We start from the raw sequence: 12,748 nt of genomic DNA on the forward strand, positions 1-12,748 counted from the left end.
GTTTATTTAAACTTTAAGGGAAGTTTTGTTCTTTAAAGATACAATTGTTATTATTATTCACAAAAGGAAAAATGAAAGCCTTAACCTTTCCTTAACGGTTGAATATTACTGAACAAATGAGGTTGAAATAAATCGTTACCTTTGTATATGATGCAATGTCGCTTTTTTTCAGTCACTTGTTATTTCAGTCAACCTTTTGTGAATTTGCAATTGCTCTTGTGATTAAGGTGTCAAGGACTCATTCATCTTTCCCAGGTTCTTAAGGTTATACCAATATTTCATATACCAAATCTGATTGGCTACTCGTTGCCTATGGAAACCGTCATTGAAAAGACCCCTTTTGGCACAGAAGCCTAGCATTTTATTAAGCTTTTTTTGAAACCGTGGTAACACCTGAATGCCTTTTTTTGTAAAAACTATTTTATGCCTTTAATTTGTGGATTTGTCGAGTCTTTTTTGTAGAAGATTAGTAATCCATATTGTTAGGAAAACTGATATTTATTTCCTGAAATGTCGCCCTTATGAGTTTATACGGCAGTTTAATAAGAGTTATCGATCGCAACCTCCTGACCTGAACCAAAAATGTGGACAAAACTGACCTATTTGGAATTATATTTGATCTGGCTATAATTTATTCCTACCCAGCGAGCGCGAGTGTAATAATTGTGTTATTATAAATGCCCCGAAAATATAGAAAACTAAAGTAAAATAAAAATAAAAACACTCCCACTGCAAAAGTTAAGTGCACGCTTACTATATTTGTAGCGCATGTTATAATTGCTCATAATCATGATGGCTAAGCCAATGAAAACTCTTGAATTGCATTATCCAATGATCCAATTTTTCAGAACCTTACCTCTATGAAGTCAACCACTATATATGTCACTAGAATTAAACTCAGCACATTTTAGCTTATTTTCTCGATATACTGAGGTTGATAATTTATTTAAGTTCTTTTCTTTATATAACTGCATTGTAGCGATTGCCAAATTACGGACCAGATATCGTACAGTGGAGCCACGCTCTACGGACACCCGCTTAATACGGACATCCGTGTTTAACGGACAGTTTCGTTAGTCCCGACTAAAAGCTTATATATGTTTTCGAAATAAACCCGCTTACAGGGTAATACGGACAACGGACACTTTTCCGTGTCGCCGGTCACAAACTGTCACGTATCATCAACCCCACTTTACGGACACCGGTTATCTGGCCACAGTCTATTTCCGGGTCTGGCTCAGATGTAACTTCAACAGTTGACGCCTAAAAGCAGATTCTACCTTGCCAACGCTAACTTGGAGGGGAACGTTTTCCCCAAGCCATCGGCATCCACCTCTCAGAATTCACAAGATGACAGTGATGAGGATTTTCATTGTGAGGTCAATGCCTAGTCGAAGGAGCCTAAAGTCAATTCACTGAAAGAACCAATGATAAAGCTGGAGGACATTACTGAATATCTTATACTAGTGAAAATATAACAGAAACTGCAAATGACCTTTTAAAGGTTCTATTTAATATTCAGTCCACCTGGCTGAGTCGCAAACTAATTAAAGCGTCAGTACAGTTACTACGATCAGTTGAGTAAGGCGGGGCGAAAGTTTAGTCAACAAGTTTTAACGTAAAAATCGTGTTGTTGTCACGAGCAACTGGCTCCGTATCCGTTGGCAACTTGTCCGCCTTTGACGTCAATTGGCAGCAAAGCGCGCGAAATTGTAGGCGACGCGACAGGCGACCAACGGCTGTTGATATTGTTACCAACGGAAACGAGGTAAGTTGCCCGTGACAACAACACGATTTTTACGTTAAAACTTGGTGACCAAACTTTCGTCCCGCCTTACTCAACTGATAATCGTAGTATTAGAGTTTTGGATAGGCTGGTACACGCTCTGAGTAATAGCGAATGAGAGTTCCAGCTTCTATTAATCAGTAAATATTGCTACCTGCAGAACCAAATGTATTGAACCTGGATATCCACGACTTTGTTTATACGGAAATTATCATAAGAACTGATAATTTAGAAGGGACTTAATGAGTAAATCAGTCGGAATCTGAGGATTACTGACTTCTATTGCACCTTTCATGTTCGAAAGTTAGTTCATTATCGTTTATAGTTTTTCACTTGCTATAACTGTATCATTCGCCTACCTCTTATCCTGGCTGTTTCTTTGTAGTTGTTTCCACATCGTTCCTTTTTTAACCTTTAATTTGTATAACGATATTTCTGCATTGTGTATCTAGCTTGTTCAGCTTTAAAGCGCTATTGTAAAATCCTACAATTTGAACCTTCTGTTCTATATAATAAAACTTTATTTTTTTGTCACACAATTTCTCATTTTAAGTGTGTTCTCGTCTACATTTCGTGACTCGTATTTTTAGCAGGTTTGGCTTTGTTTTGAATAGGTCTCTATTAATAACGTTATTAAATTCAGTTATAAGACTTATAAACTCTACCATATTTAATTTAAATTGTAATTAGCTTTTTTCTTCTTTCATGATTATTTCGTTCCCATTTTTGTTTCAGCTTTTTCTTATTGTTATTGGTCGTTGCTAATAGGTTTTAAACTCCTAAATGTTGGGTTAGTATTTATTGTAAGTACGTCGACCGATTGCCCATCTTGCAATCGCATCGTACATATTATGCGGGGCAGCTTTAGTGAGAACTATTACTAGTGTTATACCCAGCCGTAAACTATACTCGAGTAGAATCAAAATCAAATTTAGCGTTTCAGTACCACACTCTCAGGACCTCTCAGAGTTTCGCAGCTTATTATTTGCGAGCTAATATATCTAAAAGTATGTGGATATCCACTAAAGCACTCTGTTGGTAATAATGTCGTCTGCCAACTATTGGGCGAACATTTCTTGTTGCCGGGATACACGCTACTGAATGGAAAGGACTTAGCGACAATTTGCAAGGTAATTGCAATCCTCCGTAGGAAAAAAGATGGGGACTGGTACATTTACCCATAATTCTTAGCGCACAAAAACCTTAACAACGTTCATAAAAACGTACAGAAACGTTATAAAATCTTAAAACTTAGGCTACTCAATGTCCTTAGCACAGGGAAAAATATTGTAAAAATTTGGCTTTCTTTGTGCCTTATAGGTTGTGTTAGGTTCGCAATGCATTGTGGTAGAATGTACAGCCGCCATCGTTTTTCCTACGGTGGATTGTTGTTATCAATGGGTCCCTATCAGTGGTTGGTTGGTTGATTGGGTTCAGTGCATGATTTTCAAAGAAATCTCCATTTCGGTTCAAAACTCGCTGGGGGTGTTAAAGATTGTCAAAGAAAGCCGACTTCCTGGGTATTCTCCCTTTTATGTTTAGTAGACTCTAAAGCGCCAATTGATGAGAATTCCGCGAAGATTTTCTACACATCGAAGAAATATTTGCTCTCACAAATATACGAATAAAACCGGTCATAACGTCTTACATTTTTTAAGAACAGATCAATTTTGATGAAAGAGAAAAAAGGGAAACTCCGGCTTACAGAATACTTATAAACCTCACCTTGAAACCTTGTTCAAGGGGTAAAAAATGAGCTGAGAGTTGTTCTCTACTCATGTCAAACTGAATGATTTCCTTCTACGCATTCCACCTCCATGGACAGAAGTTCTGCAACCTCCAAATTCTGACTGATTTACTCTTTCAGTCTCTAACATTAAATTACAAGTCTTCCCGATTATTTCCGCTTCAAAGCCATCAACATTCAAGTTTACTGCAGCTTTTTTCATGTAGTCAAATTTACTGATCAGAAGCTGGAAGCCTCATTCGCTATTACTTGTATTTGCCAGCTTATCCAAAACTCTAAAAACATCAGGAACAGTCTCAAGGAAGATATAGACCTATCGTCCATAATTTGGCAATGACATGTATGCCAGGGATTGCCCCTGGCAAACATTTGCTTGTCAGATAGTTAGCAAAATTTAGGGTTCCATATTTTCATGAGTTTGCAACGGAATTCTTACAAAACCTGGCATATTTAATTTACAAAATTCGACTTGATAAATCGAGGATTGAGGCTAAGTTTTGTTTAAATCAAAAAAAAAAAAAAAATCGGAAAAGGGTAATATCGGTAAAACGTTCCATTGCACATTTAGGTGTAAATTATAAAACTGTCATGTCGAATGCTAAATTTCAAGCCAATTTCAAAAGTTGAATTTTGGCAGATATTGAAAGCCATTTATTCTCCTCCAAGAGAGCAATTTTCTAGTAGATAAATGGGTTATTTTAGAGAAATTTATGTCATGGTAACTGATATTGGTAAGGTGACAAAGTTGGTTGCTCAAATAGCGAAATCCCTAAACGAAGAAATGGAGAGAAAATTTCAAGTGAAGTGTATAGTTTGAGAGAAAATTTGCTTGGATATTTATCAGCCTCTTCCAGGCGTTCAGTTAGTTGGGGCGCAGCGCGAAAAACCGCTAGCGAAAAAAATAGAGGAAGAAGCTTCTCTCGCTGCACTTCTCCTCTATTTTTTCGCTGGCCGTTTTTCGCGTGCGCCCCAGCTAACTAAACGCCTGGAAGAGGCTAGATATTCATAACAATGCAATAGAATTAAACAGCAGTATGTTGTAGAAACGAAATCCTTTTTCTCGCTGAAAATATAGTAGTTTTTCCAGCGAGTTTTCCCCCAAGGAAAATAGTGAGTTTATTCCTCCGAGACCCTCAGTGTTCCGAGAGGAACATTGAAGGTCGAGGGGAAACAAATCTCATCGTTTCCCATAGGGCCAGTCATCAAGTGTTTTGTTATACCTCCTAAATCAAAAAAGCAGAAAAAAACTTCGAAAAACATATTTGCTTGATGCTGGCTGGCACACAAATTTGCCGTGGTTTCAAGGTGTACGACCTGAGTCGAAAGTTCAAGTTGTTGTTTCCCGAGGATGTTAGTGAGGTTTGACCCATGACCATTTCATGACACGTAACACGTTCTCCTTCAATTCTCTAGTTTCCAATTGCCCAAAATTCACTCTGTTTGCCCCCCAAATTTTGCATAAACTATTGTTTTGAAATGCTCTTGGGAATACGCAGGCCTCCCAAGAGTATTTCATAATAATAGTTTATGCAGCTAAACTCCAGAATACCCCACCACTTATTAGCATCCCCCGTTTATGCAAAATTTGGGGGGCAAACAGAGTGAATTATGGGCAACTGGAAAATAGAGAATCGCAAAACGTATATGAGTTGGGAGCTAGGTATAACAACAAGGTTTGTTTCACCTACAAGCTTCTATAGCCCGGTCCTCAGTAGCACTTAGGTAAATCAAGGGCACGACGAAGAACTAAAGATAAATTTGAGCACCGATCAGGAGCTAATTTTCTAATTCTAATTGTCTGTTGAAACCTTCTAATGTTTCAGCATTCAATGTGAAGGTGAAATGGGGGTGTGTCTAAGAAAACACCTATTAATAAAATATTTTGACTGCGAACGTCCTTCGCAGCCCCTATCTACATTGCTTCACGACCCAGGAAAGGTGATAAAGGAAAGATTTTCTCTATAATTATGATATGACAATGACAATGACAAAAAGTGGTACAATAATATTTCTGAGCTGCATGTTTTGGCAAGGCGATATCGTGGTCAGACACGAACGCATTGCGGACCCACGTTGTAGTCAGCCATCGGGATCGGTCGGGATCGGTCGGGATGGTTTTGGTTTATCCACGTGACTCGTCACGCCCGTCACGGATTGTTGTTGCTTCAAAGCTGCACGATTGCTGCCTGAAACCGAGTAGAGCGAAGGTGCTAGTCAGAATGTCAGGCTCTCGTGACCAGCTTGTTCTGGAAGAAGAGGAAGAAATCGATTTAAGATGCTCTGAGGGCAGTCTTAAAGACAAAATGACTATTACAGCGATTGGAAAGGTGAATCAAATTTGTAATTGCCACTAAGCTTATATCTAGCCATAGATACCAGCTACATGCAATATGCAGGTATCGGTGGAAGCGCGATTGTTTACAAGGATTTGTAACCTAACGTAACTTAGCTCTGTCGTTGGGTCTTTTGTAGCCATGTAGGTCGATGTATGTGCTGTTTCGATTGCCATAATTATATTGCATAACCATTATTACAATTGAATGTTTGCAATTTTCTAACTTTAACACTTTAGAATGAAAATAAGCGACATGAAAGTAGAACGACGTTTTGATGACTCCATGTCATCATTATCAAGTTCGAAAGGTACATCATAGAACTGAACAAATATAAATAGTAAAAATGGTGGGAAAATATTTACGGAATTAAAAGGGTGTTACAGCGGCTATCAATCACAAGCGACCTTCAGCGCAAAAAAAGTCTAGACACCACCTAAGTTTTGGTGGACGTCAATCATCTCCGCCTCCTTGCTGACTGTATGCAAAATTTACCTGAAAGTGAAACCCTTCAGCGGTCCACTTGTAAAAATTATCATTTTACTTGCGGTATGTACGGCTACCTCACTAACTACATCCTTGAAATCTATAAATGAAAACCTTTGTCGGGTTTTTCAACGGCCATTTGCATGCATGAATGACCCCGAGAGCAAGCAAATCTACACACAAACAAATTATTTCTGCACGTATTTTCCTTGGGGCAACAGACTGAACAATACTTAATTCTATAAAACTTATAACTTGTTACCTTACAAAATTATAAGGTTTATAAGACGTTTAAGTCTTGTTCAGTCCATAGCCCCAAGACAAATACGTGCAGAAATAATTTGTTTGCGTGTAGATTTGCTTGCTCTCGGGGTCATTCGTGCATGCGAATGGCTGTTCAGAAACCCAACCTGCCCGTCATTAGTTATAAATTTCAAGGGATATTTACCGCCAATGTATTTAGTGAAATCAACATCATTGAGCCTATAAGTTGCGTGAAATTACCATTTTGCTGTTTTCTAAGTGAAACTAGCATCCTTGCCGTCAAGCGTTAACGTGAAATCAACATTTTAACCTATTTAGACCTGAAATTAACATCATTGAGCTTATGCGCTACGTAAAATTGACATTTTGCTGGTTTCTAAGTGAAACCAACATCCTTGCCGTCATGCGTTAACGTGAAATCAACATTTTAACCTATTTAGACCTGAAATCAACATCATTGAGCGTATGCACTGCGTGACATTGACATTTTGCTGGTTTCTAAGTGAAACCAACATCCTTGCCGTCACGCGTTAACGTGAAATCAACATTTTAACCTATTTAGACCTGAAATTAACATCATTGAGCTTATGCGCTACGTAAAATTGACATTTTGCTGGTTTCTAAGTGAAACCAACATCCTTGCCGTCATGCGTTAACGTGAAATCAACATTTTAACCTATTTAGACCTGAAATCAACATCATTGAGCGTATGCACTGCGTGACATTGACATTTTGCTGGTTTCTAAGTGAAACCAACATCCTTGCCGTCACGCGTTAACGTGAAATCAACATTTTAACCTATTTAGACCTGAAATCAACATCATTGAGCTTATGCGCTACGTGAAATTGACATTTTGCTGGTTTCTAAGTGAAACCAACATCCTTGCCGTCACGCGTTAACGTGAAATCAACATTTTAACCTATTTAGACCTGAAATCAACATCATTGAGCTTATGCGCTGCGTCAAATTGACATTTTGTTGGTTTCTAAGTGAAATCAACATCCTTGCCGTCACGCGTTAACGTCAAATCAACATTTTAACCTATTTAGACCTGAAATCAACATCATTGAGCTTATGCGTTGCGTGAAATTGACATTTTGCACGTTTCTAAGAGAAATCAACCTCCTTGCTGTCACGCGTTAACGTGAAATCATTTTAACCTATTTAGACCTGAAATCAACATCATTGAGCTTATGCGTTGCGTGAAATTGACATTTTGCTCGTTTCTAAGAGAAATCAACCTCCTTGCTGTCACGCGTTAACGTGAAATCAACATTTAAACCTTTTTTGACCTAAAATCAACATTTTTGAGTTTATACGTTGTGTGAAATTGACATTTTGCTGCTTTCTAAGTGAAATCAAAGTCCTTGCGGACGCGGCGGGCCGATCCTTTGTTATGATAAACCGAGGCGAGACTTCGACTTATAACAAAGGCTTGGCTTGGCTATTATAACAAAGGATCGGCTCTGTTTATCATAACAAAGGCCCGGCTTCGTTTATTTGAAGACCTCGGCGGGAAAAGGGCGCTAGGTATTTTAATCAAAAGTGAACTTTGTCGAAAACGCTCCAAATTTCGCATGCAGTTTTGTTTAGGTATGTTTAACAATGTCCCGTAGTTTTTCCGCTAAGCTTCGCTTCGTTTTCGAGATATTGCGTATGCAGAAAAACCACTCGGTTTTCCTAGCGGCGTCTTTATAAACGAAGCAAAAACCAGCGACAAAAATACAGGACCATGTTTTTTCTATTACATTGAAGACCACATGCAAAAATTCAAGCCCTTTCGCGAAATTTTTTTTTTTCACCCAAATCGTCACTTAGCATGGTTTTGCACTCACCCCTTCAATTGTATTTTTTGCCCTTCGATCGCCAAGAAACATTCCAGTATAAATGGAAAGGCCAGTGCAGTCGAAGACATTTTATTATCCAAACTTCCACTTCCCACCTTCAGCCCCCTCTTCCCCTGCGTCCCATAGTCAGAGTTCCCTGCTCCCTTATCCCACCCTCCGGACACTACCCCGATGCCTCACTCTACTTGGGAATGTACAAGCTTGCGATGCTTCATACAGGAAATATTTGCTATATATTCTAAATGTCGTGATACCAGATGTTTGCTGTCTACATATAGAATGCAAGACTGAAAATCAAACCTTCCACTTTCACAGCAAATAAAGTTAATTTAATTTTTTTTGGAAAGTGAAGGGCAATGGTACTTCAGTTTCAGAAGAAAGCTGATTGTTTAAAGGCACATAATTTATTTAGGTCAAAGAAATTAGACATTTCTTCCTATGCAAGTTTGAGTTGAAAAGTGTGAAAAAGTGCAATAGCTATATTTGACATGAAAATATTATAGTTTCATAAAGAATGCTTAAGAGTCACTGACCGGAAATGTTGAGAATGGCTGGCCAGGTTCGAAAAATCGAAAGTCCTGAAACTTTACCTGAAGAACGCTTTTAGGGAGCTACTTTCGAAAATATCATTCTGATTTTCTTAGAATTTTAAGACTTTGAGAAATTCGCGAAAAACGAAAATACAGCTTTTTGCCTTAATTATTAAATATGCAAAAAGTATCTGGAAAATTGACAAAGTTCTCGGTTTTGCATCGAAACAGTTTACAGAACTAGAACACGGGGTAAACTTAGCATAAGAGCTTTACCTTTTTGAGTTATTTTTGGTAAAAAAAATACCTCTCAGTCGGCGTGTTGGGTATGTTATGGACGGGCCAATGGGTGAGTGAGTGAGTGAGTGAGAGATGTATTTATGTCACACCAATCAGATTAGATCTACTATAAACAGCCAATCAAATTTCTTGTTGTAAAGGTAAATGGTATGTGAGAAGATTTGATCCCGATAGAGTTCAGAACGGTCACATTTATTCTTCTATAAAAGAGGAGGAAGTATTCATATATTGGGTTTACTTCGACATTTTCTGTGGGTTAGGCTGAAGATTTTAGTTAAATGAACGAGATGAGCCTTGAGGTTTGAAACAGTTCGTGACTACTTATAGCATGGAAGGCCTAATGCCGTTCCGCACGGAAGTAGCACGACTTGGCTGCGAACGGCATGCTCTTGCCATGCATGTGCTGAACTGAATCAGGGATGGCGGAGCCGGAGTGGGGGCTGGGGGGTTCAAGCCCCTCCCCCTCCCCCTCCCCCCACTTTTTACCACAATGATAGTTTATTTTGTTTTAGTATGAGGTACAAATGAAGAAATGAAGAAGGAAAAGAAAACGAAAAACGTCTGGTTGACTACAGATTTACAAAGAATTTACAAAGCTACAACCTCGTACCAAATCTGTAGGAAACTTTTCATGTTTACATAGCGTTAACCTTTCCGCAGCGTGCGCTTCCTTCCCACACATGCGGGGGCTTGTGTAAAAGCGCAGGTCAGTTAGTACTAAGGCTGTGATATATCATGGAGAGCTGAGAAATATGTATCAAGCTCACAATACCTTCAAAATATATTGCTGTAAATGCACTAAAAGTACCTGCCATTTAATTATAGTTCATCCACTAGGTTGATTTTGTTAAGAACTACACCATGGAGAATGTCAAAAATACCATTTCTGAGCCCCTAGATTTAAATTTTTTTTTGGGGGGGGGGGAGGATGCTCCTTGACCCATCTACAAACTTGTACTGACCCTGCTTATTTTCAAGCCCCCTACCTCCCCCGCCCCCACTTGTAAAAAGGCTCCGCCATACCTGTGAATTCATATCCTGCTGCATCAGCTGCAGTTGCTTTCTAGCATTTAAAAAGGTCTCTAGCGAAGCAAACTTCTTCCGATCTTCTGCACGACTGAATTAAATTTGACGTTTAAATCTTTTGTAGCTTTGTGTTGAGCCACTGCCACGCAAAATTTATTTGAGTTCAGCGTGGCAGCAGCACGATGTTTGGACTAGGCCGAATTCCAATTGAGGTCAGATCGCGGGATAGACATCAAACAGTCTTTCTCTATTTTTCAAGAAAACCTGCCTCCTTGGTCTAAATGGATGACGTTAATAAAACCTCTTCATTTCATTTAGTGTATTTAATTAATTCATTATCCATCCGATCATTCAGATGTTTCATTAGATGTTTCAAAATCGAGACACATGCTAAAAAAAATACTTTAAAAGACCAGTCTCCTTTTGAATATTTGCAGACTAATCAAGTGTGTATAGACGGGAAAGACAAACCCTGATATGTTTCTATTATAAGCAAGTGTCTAAACCTCAATAATCTAGGAATTCCAATTAATTGGTCAGGAGCTAACTCAAAATATATATTAAATGACGCCAGTCACGTAATTCATGTAGCGTGTTTAGTCTATGTAACTTTAAACTTATGTTTTGGGCTTTTTCTATAGTATTATGTACCTTGTGTGAAATAATGAAACTATGTTGTGATAACGACATGGATCAACTCTATTTTTGTATGATTTCCCACAAAGCATGGCCCACAAATGGAACAAAAACAGACTAGAGGGCTCAACAATAGAGTTCTTTGAACATACGGCATTATGCAAATTTGAGAAGAGACTGTCGGGAACTTTTGCATCCTTACCTGTGTGAACCTTAATTGCCCAGAAATTTTTTTTACGTAGTATTATAGTAGAAATGACACCAAGATGCGCTTGAAGCCCGTAAAACTGTGCATTTTTGGTGATTTTCATAGGGGCTTGAAAAGGTAATTCTTCTATGGTCAACGGAATCCCTCAAAATGCTTGAAAGATTTAAAACTTCCTATTGTTAGAAGAAAGGTAAAGCTCTTATGCTAAGTTTGCCCTGTGTTCTAGTTTTGTAAACTGTTTCAATGCAAATACCGAGAACTTTGTCAATTTTCCAGATAATGTTTGCATATTTAATGAGGCAAAAAGCTGTGTTTTCGTTTTTCGCGAATTTCTCGAAGACTTAAAATTCTAAGAAAATCGGAATAATATTTTCGAAAGTAGATCCTTGCAAGCGTTCTTTAGGCTAAGTTTCAGGATTTTCGATTTTTCGAACCTGGCCAGCCATTCTTGATATTCCCAGTCAGTGACTCTTAATGAGTTAATAATGATGTTTTCTGTGTTAACTGTAGTTCAGTCTAAATGACATATATATTTGATAATTAATAATAATTATGCGGTTCTGAGAAGTACTTATCCGCACCCACCCCTAGGAAGGTCATTGGAAATTTCAAGGGGGAGAGGGGTCTTAAAGCCAATGATGCTTAATTGGAATTTCCAGAGTGGTGGGAGAGGTTGGCTTCAAATCAACAATCCCTCTATGGGGGCTGGGGAGAAAATGATACTTTTATGTGGCTAAATGTAATTTATTTAAATTTTGACTCAAGTCAATGCTGGTGAGCGGTCAGGGCGACCATGCTCTGTGGGGTCTCGTACAGGGTTTTGCAGAGCTTGCATGTTTTGCTTGCCAGCTGTGAGAGAGCTAGGCTTGATTTCCACCACTCTCCCACTTCTGGTCTTTATAGAGGAATGCAGGCTTGTTTCCCAAATAGTGGCTGAAAATCGAGTCTGTGTGAGAACGAGCAACTTGCCTGGACATTGAGTGCAATTGTCGTGCTTGTAGCATGCTTGGTTTGCACATTTTAATATTTGTTACATGATTTTGATGTTTTCAGGTGAAAACCTTTGCTGGGCTGGAGGTTGTTGAGATGGTATTTCTCATCATCTCTATTGTAAATGTGTTGGTCGCAATTGGTCTCACAATTGACAGATTAGTGGAGCTAGAGAAACATTCGCCAGACTACACGTTTGCCATCATCCTCCTCATCAACATAGGTATGTCTTGACTCTCGGCACCTCTTTACAGCTATAATAATAAAAAAATTAGAGTAACTCTATTTACTCCGTAATGTGCTACAGTAAATGGGGACACCGAAAATAAATAAGCAAATATTACAAATAGAACATAAACTATATCAGTTGATCAGTTGGCTGTAATATCCGTTCCTCTGCACGCAGTGCGAACCTACATTGTATCACGTGATATCGCATTAAATTAGTTCTATCCAACATGGCGTGTGTTCATTGACGATCTTACATTTGGCGACGAGGATCGCGGATTCCAAGAAGAAGACCAGAAGCAGAGAAGAGAAAATCAGCGTAATTTACGGCTAAGACCTCGAAGCACTTAAGCGGCCGAAAATTTA

The 12,748-nt window shown here is 38.6% G+C and overlaps 1 protein-coding gene across 1 annotated transcript in view; it reads left to right on the forward strand.

Moving 5' to 3' along the window:
- Window positions 1–5,629: 5,629 nt before the first annotated feature.
- LOC110063008 (uncharacterized) overlaps window positions 5,630–12,748 on the forward strand; it is a 25,372-nt gene continuing 18,253 nt past the window's right edge. Inside the window, exons 1-2 of the mRNA XM_089275913.1 lie at window positions 5,630–5,860; window positions 12,218–12,377. Coding sequence (XP_089132039.1) covers window positions 5,645–5,860; window positions 12,218–12,377 — 376 coding nt within the window. The 5' untranslated portion in view covers window positions 5,630–5,644. The remainder of the gene's footprint in view (window positions 5,861–12,217; window positions 12,378–12,748) is intronic.

This window comes from Orbicella faveolata, unplaced genomic scaffold (assembly GCF_042242905.1).
Source record: "Orbicella faveolata isolate gen_17 unplaced genomic scaffold, um_ofav_v1 contig_4, whole genome shotgun sequence".
Taxonomy (NCBI): Eukaryota; Metazoa; Cnidaria; class Anthozoa; order Scleractinia; family Merulinidae; genus Orbicella; species Orbicella faveolata.